We start from the raw sequence: 20,985 nt of genomic DNA, 5'->3' as shown, positions 1-20,985 counted from the left end.
TGCAGTGGCATTTTATAGGTAGGATAGATAACCTTTGATCTGAAATCATTACAGTGTATTTAAGTAAAGGAAACTGAAAAACTACTAATTAGACAGTGAGTTCGTATATTACTTATTTAATTGGGGACCTTGGATATGAATTTCTTAATTCTTCATTGTTAGTTTCATGTTTTCCAAATATCTAGGGAGGCAGTGCTTTTGAGAACTAAAATCACTGTATTCTTTCTTTACCCAGTGATTAAATTAGTGGCTGCTAACTAGAGAGGTGCAGCATCAACAGTAGTAGCAGCAGCAGCAGCAGCAGCAGTAGTAATAGTACCTTCACCCAAAGGTCCCATGTCCCAGGAAAAACATGTTTTTCCTGGACTAATTCCAATAAATTAAGCCTGATGCCCTGAAAAAAAATTTTAAGAGCAGAGTCCATGAAAACGTATGATTTATCTTGTAGCAAAGTTTAAGATGTACCATGATATTTAGCCATGAAGAATTCTCTTTATTGCATCACCATCCTTTTCCCCGAACGAAAGCCTTTACTTTACTCAAAATATCCAGGCTGTGTCAGTGCTCATATTGTAGGCTATGCCCAAACAAAATAAAACTGAACTGTTAAGCTTTTTTATTGCTTACTTTGAATTATGAGCTTCCTATTAAAAGGAGCTTGCTCTTCCTAAAGTCTGTTCTTTGTCTTCTCAACAGTTTTATGAATCCACGTGACCCTTTCAGAATCCCAGATGGTCTTAATGAACAGGTGGCGATATTTGAAGCTTTGTATAATAACAGTTCTTCCAATAGCAGTTATCAGAGAATTTTGGACAATTACCCAGACCCAACTTGTGAAAGCTTATATGAGTATGTTGCCGTTTCCTTCTTTATTTGGTTAGAGTTTTGAGTTTGGGTGAATATAAGTTCTCTATGCTTATGTAAAGGAGGAACTGGGATGAGTATTAGTTCTGCAGGCTTCTAGCATCTCTTGGACAGAAATAGCCTCTGGCTGGATGAATTTATTTATTTAATTAGTTTCTCTTTCGAACCCGCTCCCAAACTCCCCTGGGTTTCTAAAGCAGTTTGAGGATTTCGCATGTAGCTTGCTAGCAGCATGACAATAGCACGTGCTTCAGAAAATCATGACGCTGAAAGTATGTTAATTCCACATGCCTTTATGCCTATGGTTATACTTGGATATCGATTAGACAGCACAACATAAGGTATTAACAGAATTTTCCTGTTTCCTGCCATTCTACCTTCTGCCAGTTTGAGAGAGCAAGCACAGTGGAAGTGATTGTTTTTAGAGGACGGGCGCTGGAAACACTATGAAGCTCCTTATTTTGTGTGTGTTTCTTTTGTGAGGTGTTCCTCACTTCTTGGTGTGTCTCTGGCTCCTTTTTACTTTTACATTTTTCCATCTGCAACACTTGCAGTTCTTAGGTAGCCTCGGTGGCACGGAGTGCCTTCTACCAACTTCGGTTGGTGGCCCAGCTGCGCCCCTATCTGGACAGGGATAACCTGGCTTCAGTTGTCCATGCTCTGGTAACCTCCAAGTTAGATTACTGCAATGCGCTCTATGTGGGGCTGCCTTTGAAGACGGTTGGGAAAATGCAGCTTGTGCAAAATGCAGTGGCCAGATTGGTAACAGGGACCAGACGTTCTGAACATATAAAACCGATTCTGGCCCGCTTGCGTTGGCTGCCTGTATGTTCCCGAGCTCGACTCAAGGTGCTGGTTTTAACCTATAAAGCCTTACACGGCTTGGGACCACAATACCTGATGGAACGCCTCTCCCAATACAAACCCACCCGTACACTACACTCAACATCTAAGGCCCTCCTCCGGGTGCCTACTCTGAGGGAAGCTCGGAGGGTGGCAACAAGGGAGAGGGCCTTCTCAGTGGTGGCCCCCAAATTATGGAATGATCTCTCTGATGAGGTGCGCCTGGCGCCATCACTGTTACCTTTTCGGCACCAGGTCAGGACTTTTCTCTTCTCCCAGGCATTTTAGCATGTGTTTTTAAAATTGTTTTAAATTTTTAAAATTGTTTTTTAAATTGTTTTTAAAATATGTGTTTTAAATTTGTATATTTGTTTTGATGTATTTAGTTGCTGTAAACCGCCCAGAGAGCTTCGGCTATGGGGCAGTATACAAATACAATAAATAAATAAATAAATAACTGCCATCCCAAGCATTTGCCCTAATTACTCCTGCCTGTTCTAATTGGCACAGATATTTAAAAATGCTTGTTTGTCCCACAAATTGCATTTAGTACATTAATAGCAATTTGTGTTCATAGGATTCTAGAGTATTAACTGCAACAATTTGGTTTGTAGCTTATTTTAAACCTTGTCCAAAAGCCCCTTCTCCCCCATGCTTATACCAAACGGATGGGAAGAGACATACCATGAAGTTGGTATGTCACTGGCCACAACTCAGCCTCTCTGCATGCTTGATTGAACCCTTGAAAAGTAGTACATAGAGGGGTCCCTCTCAGATGTGCTACCAAGTGGGTGGATGCTGGGTGCGTAGCCAGCAGGTGCTCTAGCATCAGATGTAGAGCCACTAGGCATGGTCACCCCCCAGTTCCCCCCTATGTTCCGTGGAATTGAGGAACATCTCAGTGAGGCACACAAAAGATCCCAGGTTCACTCCTCGGCATGTCCAGTTGGGGCTGGGAGAGAGCACTGCCTGAAACCCTGGTGAGCCACTGCCATTCAGTGTACCAGGGGTCAGGAACCTTAGGCCCAGGGGCCAAAGGTTGGCCCTCAAGACTCTTCCCAGGCTAAAACCTCACCAGCCCTGATTTACACCTTCCTCAAGTGTTTTTGCCTGGGTAGAATGTATCTTTGAACACTTGCTTGCTTGGATGGGTGACAGAGAGAAGCTTTTCGGTAGCCTACTGCACAAATGTAAAATGTACATTTATTGCTCTGCCCACTTTTGCCTCTTCCCACCACTAACACTGTCATGTGGCCCCCAGAAGAGTATGCAGCCCTTGGTCTGAAAAAGATTTTCCCCTCATGATGTAAACAGTACTGAGCTAGATGGACTAGTGATCTGACTCCATATAACGTAGGGGTTCACATAAGCTGTAAACCATGGCTTACCATGCATTAGCTGATCACACCGACTCTGCTCCTCCCTGCTTGCTCTCGGGGTTAGGCAGTGGGGGAATAAACCATGATCCTTGGATTGGTGTTGCCTTTGAAACAGAAATCGTGGTTTGATGGTGAACAAAACAGTTGATAAACCAAGAGCAAATCTTGGCTCATCATCCTGATTTGGTTGGAGTGAAACAAACTGCAATCCCTGGTTTGGGCATAATGCTAAGCCAGGTGTTGTAGTTTGTTTCTCCCTAGCATGAGTAGGGAAGAGGCATGTGGGCACAACTGACTTGTGCATAGTAAACCATGTTTTATGGCTTATGGTGACATGCAATCACAGCCATAATGTCCAGCAAACCGTTATTTTATCAGCTTACATACATAATTTTGATATGAAGTCCATATTGTGTCCTGTAGATGATTTATTTGAGAACCTTCTTTGTCAATACATGTGTGTATAAATTGATAGCTAAAATGATAAATTAGTTATGTTTGCACAGCTTCCCAGTGATATTAGATACGCCTTTGATTATTTTCACAGCTATTTCTCTCAGATCTTGGAAGAACATGGTCCTATGGAAATTGATAATCCACTGTTAATTGGAGAATACGAGCATTTTCCTCCAGATACCCGTAAAATTGTGGAGGAGGCTGGTGGGCTGAAATCTTTCCTGTTGGAATCTCTACGTTTTGTTATGATGGGTGACCTTATTGGCTTGATGAAACATGCAGTTATGCTGAAGGAAAATGCAGATGTCACTGGAGTTGAAGAAAGAACTAGAAAAGAAGAAACTTACTCAGCATGCCTGCAAAGTCAAGAAAACAGTTTCCAAAGCAAACCACATTTAAACCCAGCTGCTAAGGAGTTCAAGCCCATCTCATACATTAATAAACTTTATGTGCCAGTATCTACTCATACAGCAGCCAGTGGCACTCTAGAACACAAGACTGCCAGTCATTCTTCTTTTAGTCCTTTTGTTTCGACATACTCTCTTTCTTGTCAGGCAAGTGACACGATAGCAGCATCACTGCCTATGTCAAAAGTATCCTTGCCTTCAACTATACCTGAAAGCCATCCTAAGTGTCAGAATGAGAGTCTGTCAGAGTATCAGGATGAGAGAATGCTTCCAGTGATTACTGAAATACCGGCAGCCGGTATTTCAGAGCAATCTAATTATATATGTGCAGATTATGATGCTTACCTTGATATTGATTCAGAAGCAATATCGAACAGCAAGTACAGCACTGGTAATCTTGTAGCAAGTGATGAAGTGCAAACATTCCAGAACCCTTGGGACCTATCAGTGAAGCCTGACATTCACCCTTATGAAACTAATCCTGATCAGATTGAGAATAATAATAATGAAGCTGGGTGTGGTTCTGTTACTAAAACCGAAACCAAGCATAAATCTATAGCGAGAAATAATCACCGTTCTAGGATGATTGCTGTTCAGGTGAGAAAAATAAGTTTCTGTACATGGTATTCCTTAGGGAGCTAACATACTCCTTTTCGTTTTTCTGTGTTGAATATATGTAAGATGTACACTACAGTGGGTTTGATTGGTGAGGGATATCAGTTTTGTTCTTTCAGTGCCTATGCACAATGTTGGTAATAATACTGTTGATAAAGGATAATATTTCCATGCTGTCCCTATCTGTTAGCTACATCTAGGTTATCATTTCATCCCAATATACAAAGAAGTTTCTTTTTTCAAAAGACAGAGAAAACAAGTATACAAAATCCCTTCTATATTTTCACAGCTGTAATAGAAAAGGGATTTTTAAAAGATCTAAGTGCATTTGGTGGATGTACCACTTCACAAGTTTCCCTTTTGCAGCTATATACTGTCATCTGTGAAGAACACACACGACTGTTTTGCCAGGTGGAAAGCTATTGCCAGTATCCACTTTCTGCACAATTAACAAAATAATACGTGATCTTCATGTATGATATTATCCATGCATTTTTCCTCTTCTTCAGCAGTACAAGTCTCTGTAGGGAAAATGTGTGTAAAGTGGTTTGATTTCACTGGAATTGAATAGTACTAATAGCAATTTATAGTACTAACCATAGAGCTCCTGCTTACCTCTGGTCTTTCCCATTCTCCTTTTATACGGCTTGTCTGGTCTTCTCCCTATGTGCAGTTTTTAGAGAGGAAATAAGGCATAAGCCAACACTTCCTACATCACATAAAACTGATTCAGCAGTCAGACAGCCATTTGTCTCCCTAGTACGTACTAGGGCTAGCACTGCTGTACCAGAGACTTGTTTTTTCCTACTCTGCTAGTTCCTAGTCTTGCCATATCAGTGTTTACGACCCTGAATGTATTCTACAATAAAACTCAGACCTGTTGAACACATTGTCTACGGAATGTTGGAATGTAACTAACCTCTGTTGAAACATTGTTTTTGGCTCTCTGCATTTTAGGTAGATCAAGAACTAGCAGACGAGGGAGTTAATACTTCGCCTTTTCATCCATATGAAACCCAACAAGTAAGTGAATGAGTGGATGTTCACAGCTGGACCCGCAAGGAAGCAAAAACATACCTCAGAGTTGGGGCTGTTATGTAACTAAAGAAAAGTGCTTGTTGCTATAAACTTCCTAGTGAAAATCTATGAGCCCTGTTTGTTTTAGTTGGTTTTCCACCTTAATGGTTAAGTATTAACTTTTGTAACGTGGCTATGTAAGGTTACACGTACCACTCTATCTCAGTTGGTTTAGTAGCTATTATGCACCTGCACTCCTTGCAGAAATAATTTAGAGACTTTATGCTAACTCTGTTGGAAATCAGTATTCCATTGGCATGATTTTTTTATATCAAATATTTTGAAAAATTAAAAAACTTTATAAGCAACAGCTTGTTTCAGTCTTTGTTCCTAGCACTAAAAACAGTCCTTATCAGTTGCTGTTGTGCCTTATAGCTATAGACTGTAACGTAAGTGTTGTAGCATTGAAATTTTGACCTGCATACTTTTTCAGGGAGATATGTTACGTACGGAAAAAGAGCATCAGGTACTACAAGAGCAACTGAAACAAGCAAATGAGAAGTATGAACAGCTTAAATGTCGAAGCTCTGAAGAAATCAGTGTTTTAGAAAATGAGTTATCACTACTTGCTGAAGGAAACAAGGTAACAGATCTTTAGTATTTATACATATAACAGCAAGGAAAACTGGCCAATACCCTTAAACTCTTAAAACATATTGTGTCCTAAACATACTGAGTTTGATACCAAGATGCCCTTCTCCTAACAGACCTGACAGAAGAGCATTATGGGGAAGAACTGATACCAAGGCTGCATATCCTGTAGTCGTGCACCTGGGAGTAAATCCCATTGCACTCAGTGGGGCTTACTTCTGAGTAGACATGTATGGACTGCATTGAAAATCTACAGGTGACATTTAGGAGCATATATTTCAAACAACCCTTAAATACTGTTTTTGGAACTCAAAATATTTCTTTCCCTTTCAAGAAAAGTATCTTTTTTTGACTTTTTTTTGTTCAACATTTTTGCTTTATAGCTCACCAAAAGAGAACTGGATTGGTTTCACCAAGATGTAGAAATGGAGATGAAAAAATGGCAACAGGAAAAAAAAGAAAATCAAGACGGATTAAAAGTAGGAAAGAATAAAATTAAGAAGCTAACAGAAACCCATGAAATGTAAGTTTATTCTGAAAATGAAAATTGGTTTGAAGAGGAGGGTACAGAGAGAGGGTATGCAAGTCAGCACATTTTGTAGGTTTCAGTGTTACTTACCCTTTATTCTCCTTGTTATGGTGTTTGCACTTAACTGACCCATGTTCTCATGTTGAGTTAAATTGTAATTGAGCATGACAATGAACAAGTAGGAATGAGCTGTAGTTAACTTCAGGTTTGCACTCTCCTAATTCTCCTTTCCTCTTCCACGGCCAAGTGAAGGAGTTCAGAAGCTTTTACTTGCACTTTTGGTTAACTATGGTTTGACTGACCAAGTGTGGCTAACGTCTGCTTCTGAAACTAGCTTGTTTTAAAGTAAGATTAATAAGTTTATCTGAGTTCATTTGACACAGGAAGCTGTAGGTGACTAAAAGTACAAGCAAATATTTCCTAATGCCTTATCTCTGCCGTGAGTGGAGTAGGGAAGCACAAAAGCCTCATGGTCATTCCTGTACAGGCACATTGCAGTAAACCATGGGTTAGTGTGACATATGAACACAGTCAATGTATTGTAAGGACATCATGAACCTATGTGAATATTTTGAAGATAGTGGTGTCACCCAACTATCTCTACTACACTCGCACTTGCTGCTGTTGATCCATAACAGCTCATTAATCTGGCCTTCTTGCTTGTTTCTCAACGAGCTTCCATTGCAGACTATTCAACTATCTGTGGATGCACTTTGTATCAGTATAACTTTACCTGAAGTTTAATTAGGCAGTGATTATCTGGCTAATTTCAGTGGAGTTATTTTCAGAGCTGGAAGAGAGTTGTTAGTCCATATCATGCATCATCCTAAGCACTTAGATGTGCTAAAGCTGTTTGCTTTTAGTCATTTTCTAGTGTGAACATTTTTAAGGCCTCCTCCTTTTATTATGACTTAAGACTTGACAAAACCCAGCTATGACTCAAGTGGTCTGCCTGTGAATCTCATTCTATTTGTAAATCTGTCCTGGTCTCGGTCATTCTTACTTTGTATGATTTATATTGCAACTCTTGATGCAGAAAACAGTGAGTTGTATACAATGCTGCAATTGCAGGAGTGGAACAGACTTGCACTATAGGACTTTCCTTTCTGCTCTGCACACCCTCAAAATCTGCTCCAAAGGATTGGGGGAACCTCCTGAGCAGATTTTGGGGGACACACAAGGAGCTGCAGGAGCGAGGGGACGGAGGGGAAGTCATGCTGCATGAGTGAAAGTTCATTTACACACCATTGGATACAACTGTATATCATCTGGAAGATGCAGAGTTTGAAACAAAAGGAAAATTGCCTACTAAAAAAAATGGAAGACTGGGTATAGTTAATATAGGTAACTAATTTTGTTTTGAATAGGTGTATTTGGGTTTTTTTTACATGAGCTTTCTCCTAAAACTTGTCTGTATAACAAAACAGATACATGAGAAACTTTGATGAGAAGGATAAGCAATATAAACTATATTTGGATAAATTCCTTGAGATCAGGTAAGCTTCAATTTGCTTTATTAAGTAGTTTTAAATTGTGTCCCTGTTGAATTTTACAAAGGGAGGAATTACCCTATGAATCAGATTAAGCTAGCATATTTGATTAGTCCTAAGTGAACTTTCATTACTTATTGGCACTTGTATATTTATTAACTGTACATTAAAATATTTTAAATGTTAATTTAGTTCAGTAAGATATGCAGGAACAATACGTTAATGACTGGTGAATGGGTTCCTCCCACCTTCCTCCCTTTACAAAGGGTATTTCAATTTAGTTATTACATAAGCCCCATATATTAAGGGATAAACAGGCCAGATGAACAGAGTGCTGTGCTGTCTTAATACATTCCATAGATCCTTACATAGTAATGAATATATTTATGATGAGAGAGATGGAGATGGTATGGCATAGTGGTTAAGAGCATGGACTGAAGAGTTGGAAGTCCAGCTCAGCCATGAACTTGCTGGGTAACAGGCAAGTTGCTATCCCCAAGCCCCCACCTGTGATACTGTGGTGTGCTAACCCTCCCTTACCGGCTTGAAAAAATAAAATCAGAGAATTTAGGAGGACTACAGAAAAATGGAGTAGTAACGCTGTTAATAGAAAATGTGATTGGTCGAACTGAAATATACACTAAGCATATGTTAACAACCTTCTCTGTGATGACACCCTGGTTGTGGAACACCTTTCCCTCTCTGGTGTTGAATTTTTTTGTTTTGGTTGCCATCTTAAAACTCCATTATTTACTCAAGCATTTGGAAATTGTGAAAGTGGATATTGATCTTTAGTTTTTAATAGGTACTGTTCTGTAATTTTAACTGTCCTTATAATTTGATTTATGTATTATATCCAGCAAAGTGATATTCAGAGTTAACCCACTGAAATTGATGCAGTTATGTTCTGTGTTCTGATTATGTATTTATGTTTAAGCAAAAGTTATAAATATAAATAGCCTTCTGAATTTACTCCACAGTAATAAGTTTGAAAATGAAAAAGTAAAAATAGAGGAGCTTATAAAGAAGAGCCGTGATGACCACCAAGAGTGTATTAAACGAGCTATTGCAGCAGAGGTAAAACATGCTGTGCTATAACCTTGTTTTCTTGCACGTCTCGCAGATTCCTGCCCACTCTTTATTACTATTGGAACATTAACTTCTCAACCTTTTATCATGCTTGCCTAGAAATTTCACATTTAAAGAAATAATACTGTGACTTTTCAGAGGCACCAGATTGTGTTTCTATAACCCTGTGAGGCTCAGAACATTGCGAATTGACAAGATTCTCTTGTGTGTTCTCTCTCTTGTTTCCTCTATATACTTAGAAGTGACTGCTTTTTGGGGACAGTGATAAAACTGCCTTTAAATTTTTTGTGTTCCTCTTCGAATTCTGTTCACAACACAATTTAGAGTGGTTCTCTTGAATATTTCATAAGCATATGTGTATATTATGCATAGCTTGAAGAACTTTGTAACAAAAGAGGCCTACCAGACCACTTCTCTATGAAGTCTCCAGAATTTGGTTCAACACTTGTTAATTTAGATCAGCTTTTAGATCATGATCTAAATGTTACTTTAGCCTGGCCTGTTTCTGCTTTTTGTTAGTGGCTACTTCAGCCATTTTTGTTTGGATTCTATTTTGTAACCTTTTTTAGACTGAAAGAAAGGTTTTTTTTTATTCTTTTTTTCCTTGCTGTTTTATTGGTTTGGTGCGATAAATGGCATAAGCCAGGGATAGGGAACCTCAGGCCCAGAGGCCAAATACAGCCCTCGAGATCTCTCTGTCTGGCCCTCAGGACACTCTCCAAGCTATACCCCTTCTTCCCAGGCCACATTCTTCACTGGCCCATCTTCACACCCATTTTGAGTGTTTTTGCCTGGTTAAAATTTGTCCTTGAACTCTGATAATGCTTCTTGATGACCTGGATGGAGGATAAAGAAGGATGTGCAAGTGGGAAGAAACTAGCCTACTGTATAAAGATAAATATACCAATTGCTCCACCCACTTTTGCCTTTGGCCCCACTCACCACTGGCATGGGGCCCCTGGAAGGTTGCCTAGAAGGGAATGCGGCCCTCAGGCTGAAAAAGGTTCCCCACCACTGGCATAAGCTCAACATCATGGATTCGTTTGTATTTTTACAATGGATATTAGGCATCCAGATGAGTACGGTGCCTTTGCTCTCTAATGTATTATATAACTCATTATAAGATTGATTTTCATTTTGTGGAACAAAATAATAGTCTGTTTTGTAGGACACAGCAGTAGCTGGGGCAGTGAAGCATAATTAAACATGACAATTGTATTGTACAGAACTGAGGATGATTAATTCTCTTGTCCAGCTATGTGTTTAATCTTGGTTAATTTTATTTTTAGGTATCAGTGCTTGAAAACTGGAAAGACACCGAATTATATAAACTATCCAGAATATCAACAAATGCAGAAACTTACCTTAAGTATCTAACGTTCATGACCAGGTATGGCTTGGAATATGCATTTAAATAAGATTGCCTGAAAGTTCTCTCAAAAGAACCATCGGTTTATCTTTGTTCTCACTTGCTTCTTTATGTGGTACTGGATTTAACGTGTATTGAGCTGTTCAGGCTATATGTTGGTACTGTATTTGACTTCGATCAATAATAGCTCTGGCCATTAGATTCTTACTCTTACTAGAAATTTTCAGTTCTGTTTTGTAAAGTTTCTTCTGTGAATTATGTCATTTATTTTTTTTACTTAGGCTAGTTCCTCCAGTCAAGAAGTATTTCCTTTTTGGTTCATGCAGTTATAGGTTCCTTACATGGAGGAATGTGTTGTGTGCATCTATGTGCATGTAATTATTGGCATAGGAACTCTCACTGCCATCAGAGTTAAAGAAATTACCATGGGATTGGAAACGTATGTTGCCAGTGCATATTATATTTGTTCATGCAGACCTATATATGATGATTGGATTGTGTGGAGGAAGACAAAAGTCACAGGAATCCAGTTGACAATGAAATGATGTAAAAATGATTATTATTTAAACATAAACAACAATGTTAGTATATATGTATAAAGTGCGAAGTACAAAACACAAATTCTCCAAGCAGTAGCCACTGTATTAAAAACAATGATGTTATCCCAAACAGTACAGATATTAGCAAGATCTCCAGGATTATATCTCGTACCATGCCTCTTTAGAATCAAACTGGAGAATTCATTGTTTTTTAATGTAGTGGTTACAGCTTGGAGAATTTGTATTTTATAATTTGTATTTTATACACACACTCGCATATATCTGTTCATGTTTAAATCATCATTTTTTATATCACTTCCTTGTCACTTGGGTTTCTGTGACTTTGTCATTTGTACTTGTATTTGAGGGCTCCCTCTCTGTTTAAAGAACTGAAAATGAAATGGAGGCTCCACACTTTAAAATGTTATAAACTCCAGTACTTCGGATGAGACCGGGTTATAGCGTTCACTCCAAGTGCTGGGATTTATATTTCAAATATTGACTACTGTTATGTTTATGAGACAGTAAAAATATAATATTTTCTATGGATTAAATTACTAGACTGTCATTCCTGGGTAGCGTTATTTTTCTTAAAGGTCTTAATCTCAAATTATCAATCTGTAATTTTTTTCAGCCGCTCCTCAGTACCTCAATCAAAGATGCAAATAAATTCTTGGGAGTCCTTCATTTCTAATATCAAGGAAGAAATTAGGAAAGCAGAGGTATGTTGATGCTTGTAAGAAACAGATTTTAAAAAACTTATTGATAGAAGTGAATTGACTTTTTGTGGATTACTGTATTGCTGACTCATGTGCATTGATCACCTCCCCCAAAAGATTTTATACTTTTTTTAAAAAAATTGATGTGTCCTAATCTTATAATGATATGGAAGTAGTCAAACTAGTGCTTCTGTAGAATCCTATCTAAAGCCACTGGAAGTCTATATGAGCCATGGGATACTTCCACATGAAACATTTTTCCAAGAAATGAGTTGTTTTGCTATATAGATGTTATTGCTAGATGGGAATATATCTGTTGTTTACCTCCTGTTTTGTTCATGTAGAGTCAGTTTGAAGAGAGAATTTATCTGGTGAAAAATGGTGCCGTTCTACATAGTATCTCCAAAGTGGAAATTACAGAACTTCAGCCTCCTACTGTTCTCTCATCCGTAAGTAATTTGTAGTTGTTTTGCGTCAAAAGCCAATGCATAATTAAATTTTTATCATTAAAGATTTGAGCCATTTGAAACATTAGGTAATTTTATATGTAGCATATGTATTTTAAAAGACATTGTATAGCACTTCCATCTTGTACACATGAACTTTCCAGTGAATGTGCATGTTCCAAACATTTATGTGACGGGAATGGAGGGGCAACCCCAGAAAATTCATTTCTCGAAACCCCACTACTGCCTTGAAGCGGGTGAAGGCTTTCTCCATTTCCTTGCTTTCAGATCTTCAGCCAAACCGCCACAGTGCCACAACACCTTCATTGAAGAGCCCAGTGATGGTGACGTAGGAAAAGGGTTATGATGATTAATTTTCAAGAGGGTGAAAGGCAGTGATGTGCTACGTACTTTAGAAAATAACAAGATAGTGTTCTGCTTATAATTTTGGCACCTATGGAATGACATTTGGAGAGGGACTTTATCTTTAAAATCTTCCTTCTCCATAAGGAACTTTTGATCGTTTATTGTTATATGTTATATGTTTCTATTGTATTATATTGTATATTTTATTATATTCCTTGTTGTTCACCGCCCAGAGAGCTTTTGCTAGTCGGGCGGTATATAAGTGTAATAAATAACAACAACAACAACAACAACAACAACAACAATAATAATAATAATAATAATAAGCAGAGAAGCGTTATCATGAAGCTGCAATGACTACAATGGGTAAAGCAGATGAAGTTGAAATTGTATCTTTGTCTTCATTTTAATGTGTAGTTTTGTGTGCAGTTTTATCATGAAGACTTCAGTATAAAACCATCCTTGAAATAACAACAACTAAATTCTTTCGATTGCTTGAAAATATTCCTTACCTTATTTGGGGTATTCTTCTTTCCCTAGGCAACACATGAGAGGTCTCCTATTAATGATCCAGCCATCTTAATGTATTCAGCTGCAGCTCCACACCTGCCCTCTAATTTGTTTGCTACATATTCAAGTTCTAATGATGATAATCCTCTGCACTCTACAGTTATCGGGCATACTGGAAATAAAATATCCAATAAAGCTTCTAGGCACACTCAAGCAAAAAAACGGTTGGGAGAAACTCCCTCTGACTGCAGAAAGAAATCACTTTCTGATAAAATATGCCTACCAGAGTCACCAGGAAACACTAGAAGACCTATTCAGGACATGCAGCTACAATGCAGCAGTCAAGAGGATCCAGCAGCAGCTGCAGGGCTGGACCATGTTGAAGCAATAAACAAACCAATGCTTCAAAAACCATCAAAAAATATCATTGATCAGCTTAAAATTATATTTCCCCACCATACAAGGTATTTTTCCTTTGTGTTACGTTGGTTGGTGTAAGTTTATTTATTTATTTATTTATTAAATTTATTAGTCGCCCATCTGGCTGGCTGTCCAGCCACTCTGGGCAACGTACAAAGTAAAAATATACAAATACATTAAAAATCTCAACAATAATAATAAAACCTAACCCACCCCAAAAGCCTGCCTGAAGAGCCAGGTCTTCAAGGCCTGGCGGAAGCTCATCATAGAGGGGGCATGGCGGAGATCATTTGGGAGGGAATTCCACAAAATGGGAGCCACAATTGAAAAAGCCCTCTCCCTAGTCCTCACCAGTCTAGCTGTTTTTAAGTTGAGCAGTCTCATTTCAGGATTCTGCTATGACCCCAGTTGTTTTTCAGTGACCCTATTGCAAAACTTTTTACACATATTTTCAGTCCTATAGGGCTTAATAGCGGTCAGTTGTTACGTTGAACATTTTGCTTGCATAAATTCTCCAGAAGCAGATTGACAAAATGAAATGTTCTTTCAGAATGTTGTTAGGCTAATCTTTTGAACTTTTTATCTGAACACTGCCAGGTGCAAAATTTCCAGTATCCCTTATGGGGATGATGAAATGCTAGCTGGGTATTGATTGCATTTTTAAAAGAGTGTGATCTTGAAGATTTAGATATTCTGGGTGGGTGGGTCTAACATGCACCTGAGCTTTCTACAAGCCACCCAGCAAATTATGTTATTGGGTGACCAATATAAATGTCAGAAATAAAAAAGCGGTGCTTGCTAATGATGTTGCTGTGGGACATATTCATACCATTACAAAACACTTTTTTTCCTCTGCAGTTCAGATTTTGAGAATTTCATAAAAGAAGTAAAAGTCAAGAATAGAAACAAATTGAGCCCAGATGAACTCCTTAGCAGGGTAACAGAATTAATTCTGGATAATCCAAACAAGAAAAAGGTAAATGTTTGGCACTATGTAGACACAAATTATGGCAAAAGGTGCCATGTATGTGTCATCTGTATGGTACGCTGGTGGTGGTAGTAAGTAGTAAAACTTTGTGACTAAATCCAATTGGACACATTCTTTCATCATTTTGATGGTGCAAGGGAGGAACTCTGCCAAGAAGGCAGAGAAAAAAAAGGTTATGGCCCTGCTTCCTCTTTGTCTAGTTCAGTGGTTCTTAACATTTTTTGGGTCATGGACCTCTTTGAGAACCCATTTATTTATGGGCTCCCATAAATAAATAAATTTATTTTATTGCATTGGAAATTGATTTTGTTTTTGTGCCCAGTTTGCAGACCTCCCTGAAGCCCATCCATGGATCTGTCCATAGGTTAAGAACCCCTGGTCTAGCTCAGGAAATGTAGGAGCTGCATCTACAGAAGCCCTTGCCTTGGATTTAGTCCACAATTTGATTGTGGAAAAGGCAGCTGGGTGAGGTTGGAGAACCAATTTTGGCCAAAGTGACCACAATCAGATGTTTGATCAGTAGCTGTTTAAGAGTGGAGGCCAGAGCCATGGGGTGCAAATTTTCTGCTAGAATGCCATATTTCCATGGTGTCTGTTTCTATCTAAATGTTTGACTTGCTTTTCTTTACAAAATAAACTCAAAGTAGCTACAAAGTAAGTTTGTAAGTTACATAAATTAATGTGATTTATGAGCAGAAAACAATTTAGTTTAAAAAGGGGGTGTCATGAAATTGTAAATTTGTTAACCTGGTTTTTGTATCATGGCTCAGTTACAAGGAACTATGGGAGTTACATCTTGGAAGGAGACAGGCCTCTGTGAGGAAAATTTTAAGTTTCGTTTCCAGCTGCAAGCAGTTGGGGAGGCCTGAACAGAAACACCTGTTTATCTCTGCTAATCGTTGGGAGCCTGGTACTCAAGGTCATGCAGGCCTGAGAAGGTTGAGAACAGAGATGGGAGGGGGGCCTGCAAGGCGCGAAAAAGTGAAGAAGCTTCGGGAAGATGATTACATCAGAAAGCCCGATTGGTTAATTCATCCTGGACTGTTGGGTGTCTTTTCCTTGAGTATAGGGTCTGAGACCCATAGCCTTTGTTCCCCTGGGATTCCATCTTGATGGGTGGTTACCTATGTGGGGTTCCACTGCTTCTTACCTGATGCTATTCTCTCTGAGGAGAGATGAGACTTACAATCAACTACCTCTAAGTAAGGCTAGATAGTTTGTTAATTTTCTGTTGTGTTGAACTCTCTTATGTTACACCTGAACCCCTGGTTGGGTGTGTGGTTTTGAGGAATTGTATTGCTGCTATATATTAATGTGCACTTATATTTTTAATAAAGCTACTTCTTATTAACCTGGTGTATTCATTGAGGGGAAGGGTTGGTTCTGAATCCAGCACCTTGACCACTGACCACAAACTACCAAGGAGTTAAGCAGGAGTATATTTTGGGTTTAACCAAAGGTTTCTGGACAAGGAGTGTCTATTTGGCTGTTGTCTATTTGAACCTTGGTTTACCTATTTCTGGGCTCTGAGTTCCCCTAGCTCAGAGTTGAACCAGTGAAGGGGTGGTGGCAGCCTATCTTCTACCTTGCAGGGTTGGTTTGCACAGCCTTGGCAAGGGGAATTTGGTGATTGGGTTCCAGATCAATTGCCCAAAGGGTGGGAATTGGGTCTGAAGCATGTAAACCGTGGCTCTTGGGGGCCAGATTTCATGACGGGGTGTGTGTCTCAGATTGAAGCAGGAACCTGACATAATGAATATTGCTAATCCAAATTATTGTGATCATTATCTGCGTTAGCTGCCCTGAGCAGTGGAAGAATTGGGTATAAGGGGTGTAGAGAACTCCCTTGTAATGAGACAGGCCATTGCTCAATCTAGCTGAGTACTGTCGATACTGCCTGGAGGCAGCTATCAAGGGTTTCAGACAGGGGGACTCCCCCATCCCTACCTGGAGATACTAGGGACTGAACCTGGGAGCTTTTGCATGAAAAATGTGTGCTCTCACTAATCCACAGCCCTTGTATTGTAACAAAATTTTACCAATATCCATTATCTATCTCTCTTTAGGTTCTCTCTTCTTCATGGAACATTGAAATGGTGTCCTCCACTGCTTCAGGACAGAGCCGAAATCAGACACCAAAAGTATTGAAAACAACAGGACAAAGTGTGTCTAATCTGTCCAAGTCTAAACTTGCTAATGAAAAAACAAAGAAAACAACTCTCCCACCTCAGTCAACTCATACAGCTTGGAAAATTGTTGGAGGAACATCAAAATCAAAGTGGAAGAAATCAAGTGATGCCACTGTAGGTCTTCTCTGTGAATAATTTTCTATGAATTATTTGATGGTAACAGAGAGCATATATGCTTTTTGTAACTGGGTTATCCCAGGCTATGGTCTGAAGGCACATGAGGCCAGCTCCCTGCTGAAGCTAAGCAGGGTCAGGTCTGGTTGGGAGACCAACTGGGAACCATATGTAAGCCGCCTTGGGTTTGTATCATGGAAAGAAAGGCGGCGTATAAATGAAATAAATAAATATCCAGTGCTGCTGTTCTGCTCACACATCTTGCGCAGCAGAACTTCCTCTGCAGCCCCTTGTGGACCCTCAAAAACTGCTGTGGATGGTTGGGGGACTCTCGGAGAGTTTTGGCATGCGAGAGACGAAGAAGTCCTCCTACATGTGTTGGATACAACCCTCTGTTTTTTCATTTCCAGCATGGCTTATGTTTAAAAGAAAGCATTTAGCCTTTAAACGTGTAGAATGCACTTGAGAGTTTGGGCAGTGTCAGATATCACAGAAATCAGAGTGTGAATTGATAAAAGGATCCATTTTTAGAGGAAACTGAAGTTCCATTGCACAAGCAGAATCCTGCATTAATTACAACCCTCTAAGATTGTCATTATCCTAAAATGACATACTTTACAGATGAAGCAGATTTTAATAATGAGAATGAGTTGGATTCCAGGGTGCCTTTCTGTAAACAGAAGGAGCCCTCATATTATTGTTGTTGTTGTTGGAAGGGGCTTGGATACAGTGGAAGCTTCTGTGAATGGAAGTTGTGGTAAGGAGATGCTTTTCACAGATGTTTATTCTGCTACCCCCCATGCCACCACTTAGGGTGTTTTGAAAAGTCCCCAACTCTCTGGAGTAGATTTTCAGGTAGTTGTAGGGGAGCCAAGAGCACCGCATTGTTTGAGAGGAATCTGTTCACAGAACTTGGGATGCTGTTATGTATCCAACTTGTTGACTAAAGCATACTGAATTAGTCTGCTCTGTTTCAAAATTAAGCTGGAGACAGCCTTTCTTATCTGTAAAAGCCTTGCAATTGAGAGTGGTTATATTTAGATAGTACACAGCATATTATGGATGCTACTCAACAAAAATGGTTTGGAAGCTGTCTTATGCTGAATCAAATGATTGGTCCATCTACCCCAGTACATTGTACTTTTTGACAGCAGCTCTTCTTGGTCTTAGACACTTTTTCTTTATTTTGCTGCTTTTAATAGGAGGTCCTGGGGACTTTATGCATGCAAAGTACTTCCTCTATCAATGAGCAACAGGAATTCCTCAGTATCCTTAGCAGTTAGGAATCCACTAGCTTTTAAAGTAGTTTTGAATTTATTATAAATGCATTTGTTTCTATAGGATAATGATCCCTGTGTAATATGCCATGATGAATTAAGTACAGAAATGTTGCATGTGCTAGAGTGTGGACACAGATTTCACAAACTGGTAAGTGGAACAGTAACTCTAGAAAGGTAACGTATTCTATTGCTTGTGACTGTGTAGATTGCTGTGCTGCCCTAATCATGGAGACTTGCAGCAGGCTCTTATCTATGATGTCCACATGAGTGTGTTCCCATGGCTGCTGCTTGGCATTGGAAGGAACGTATTGTGGGAGCTCATCCTTAGTTGGGCAAAATTCTTGGGGATTACAATTTAGAAAACAATCTGATGCCTCTAAATCACTAAGGTGACTGTTTACCCTGGAACTTGCTTTTCAGTGCTTGAAAATCCCAGTCCTAGAACAAGTTAATAGTAACACCAAGTTCACCTTCAGGTTGTGTAGCTCAGGCAGTCCTCAGTCATACATATGATCAGAAAAACCTAGAGAAGTGACACATTCATAAAATTCATTTCTGGTTGTAGTGATGTGTGTTCAAGTCACCATACTTCAGTTGAATAGCTTGATATCACTTATATTGAGAAATACTACAAATTTCAATTGGAATTGCAAGTTCAGGGCTAACTGGTTCTTATCTTGCTGCTGTTCTGGGTTCTAGTGTATAGCTATAGTAGAAAACTTTAAAACGCTACCTTTAATATTGTCTAACAACGAGTAGGAGGTTTGATTAGAATTCTGAGTTACCTTTCACTTCCAGTATTTCCAAAATGACCAATGATGTAAATTTCATACAGTGGTTTAATAAATTAAAGAGCAAATGGTCAGTATGAATTTTTATTAGCTGACAGCCCTTCTGATTGAATGATCAGTGTTTTAAAATAGGCCATTCACTAATGAGGATCAGAAAATGTTTGAATCTAGAGCTTGCTACAGCAGTTTGAATTTCACTGACCTCTCATTGTGTTTTTATACACACTGTAATGGTTAAAGCTATGCTTAAAGCTTTGCTACTTGTTGACCTTTGATAGAGTGCACCTTAAGCACTCTGAACTTTTGAAAACCAAGGTATTTTTTAATGCAGAGTACCGCCTACCTGTCATAGCTGTGAGAGGTTTTTTTAATGAAAGGTTTCTGAAATCTTCTCATGTTTTTATACAGTGTATTGGTCCATGGATTAAGGAGCACAGTACATGCCCAACTTGTCGTCGTCACGTTTTGTTACCTGAAGATTATCCTGAGCTTCCTGGCCGAAACAGAACTACTTAGATGTTACATAGAGATCAGCAAGAATTTGATTCAACTTATACAGAATCATGGTAATAAAGATGTGTGTAGTCTCCTTCTTCCATTTATAAAGTATTGCATGTTAGATACCGTAAGTTATCCCTTTGAAACTTTTAAGCAGAGATACAGTTACAAATACTGCCATTTTATCCAATTGTTTCTATTCTCTTAGGAGTAGTAATCCGGTTCATAGGCATGAGCAAATAGGTATTTTGGTTGCACTGCAGCAAAACAGAAAATTAACAGCCTTGAAAATGTTCTTAATAGATGTTATTCCCTTAATGTATTAATAAAAATTTTAATGATGAAATAAAGATCTGTTTCTAGCTTCTCTGGGCACAACTGCTGTGAATTCAGGAGTCTGGTTAAGAGTGGGCAGTACTGTCAGTAAATTGGAAGCCTGGTACCATTTCTAAGACAGGTGATTTTATCTTCAGATACTTCATGAGTGCAGTAGAATAGTCTGAAAATTCCAGGTGTGGACCCTTAAGCACTCAGGCTTTTTAGTACACTCACTTTCAAAAACATGGATTAGTACTCTGCCCTTCCAAGATTGCTCTTGGTTAATTTGTTTTCAAAGAGAAACTGATATGGTATTGGATTCAAAGAACTGACAACTACCATATATAGTTGGAATTGAGTTCTCATCAATAACAATAACAGGTCATGAGGAATCATTACTTCTATGAAGTAACCTACAAATGTTTCAAGTGGTCCTGTGTTCTTCAAAGTTCTGGCAACTTCTGACTCCTTCCCATATTTAAGCACACACACAGAGGCTTGCTTGGTGGATTCATACCAGTGACACTTTCCCCCCCTATTTCTACTGATAAGCATTCTCTAGCTCAGAAATGACATTGGCAAGGATGGAAAAACTGGGAAGATCTCCAACTAGTTGCCTGGGAACATTGTACTGGAAAAGTTTCTTATTCTTTGTTTCTAGTTTATGCAATGGCTCCCCAACACACCAAGCCCCACTACAGATACGCCTTCTCATTTTCCCTGGAGTGTCAGATATCCTCTGAATATGAGCTTCTCCTACTGTTTGAAGGCAGGCACACAGCTGCTTCACAGGTTCTGCTTGGCTGCTGTCTCTGAAGCCTTCATTTGTTCTGTCATGCAGCTTTTTCCTATGACAGCTGCAAGTGGGTTTGGCTACCTCTAGTGCTCAAAGGCAGGAATGCAGTCACTACACAAGAAACTCTTGGCTTTGTTCCCTTGAAGCAACCTCCAGTCACTTTCCTGCCTTCTCTTGAGGAGGTACTTCAGACATTTTTTCTGCTTTTCTTGCTGTTCTGTACACCTCAAGTCTGTATTTTAGAATCTGTGTTTTTAATTGTCAGCACTCTTATGCTTGTGTTCTCTTTCCCTTTGATAGGG

The 20,985-nt window shown here is 39.1% G+C and overlaps 1 protein-coding gene and 1 long non-coding RNA gene across 2 annotated transcripts in view; one reads left to right on the top strand and one right to left on the bottom strand.

Moving 5' to 3' along the window:
- The window catches only part of TTC3 (tetratricopeptide repeat domain 3), a 111,398-nt gene extending 91,479 nt beyond the window's left edge, over positions 1 to 19,919 (top strand). Inside the window, exons 32-46 of the mRNA XM_061627678.1 lie at positions 697 to 849; positions 3,634 to 4,546; positions 5,522 to 5,587; positions 6,075 to 6,224; positions 6,616 to 6,755; positions 8,189 to 8,257; positions 9,232 to 9,328; positions 10,630 to 10,730; positions 11,883 to 11,970; positions 12,312 to 12,416; positions 13,320 to 13,753; positions 14,568 to 14,685; positions 16,764 to 17,000; positions 18,342 to 18,428; positions 19,480 to 19,919. Of these exons, the coding sequence (XP_061483662.1) occupies positions 697 to 849; positions 3,634 to 4,546; positions 5,522 to 5,587; positions 6,075 to 6,224; positions 6,616 to 6,755; positions 8,189 to 8,257; positions 9,232 to 9,328; positions 10,630 to 10,730; positions 11,883 to 11,970; positions 12,312 to 12,416; positions 13,320 to 13,753; positions 14,568 to 14,685; positions 16,764 to 17,000; positions 18,342 to 18,428; positions 19,480 to 19,587 (2,866 nt within the window). The 3' untranslated portion in view covers positions 19,588 to 19,919. The remainder of the gene's footprint in view (positions 1 to 696; positions 850 to 3,633; positions 4,547 to 5,521; positions 5,588 to 6,074; positions 6,225 to 6,615; positions 6,756 to 8,188; positions 8,258 to 9,231; positions 9,329 to 10,629; positions 10,731 to 11,882; positions 11,971 to 12,311; positions 12,417 to 13,319; positions 13,754 to 14,567; positions 14,686 to 16,763; positions 17,001 to 18,341; positions 18,429 to 19,479) is intronic.
- On the bottom strand, positions 3,497 to 5,636 carry LOC133385177 (uncharacterized). The gene is made up of 3 exons (XR_009762804.1): positions 5,484 to 5,636; positions 5,180 to 5,227; positions 3,497 to 3,869 (listed from the first exon to the last, which is right to left on the bottom strand). It is a non-coding gene; the product is annotated as an uncharacterized LOC133385177 (long non-coding RNA).
- Positions 19,920 to 20,985: the final 1,066 nt, after the last annotated feature.

Source organism: Rhineura floridana, chromosome 5 (genome assembly GCF_030035675.1).
Source record: "Rhineura floridana isolate rRhiFlo1 chromosome 5, rRhiFlo1.hap2, whole genome shotgun sequence".
Taxonomy (NCBI): domain Eukaryota; kingdom Metazoa; phylum Chordata; class Lepidosauria; order Squamata; family Rhineuridae; genus Rhineura; species Rhineura floridana.
The sequence above is the reverse complement of the archived record's forward strand: the minus strand, read 5'-3'. Positions and strand labels throughout refer to the sequence as shown.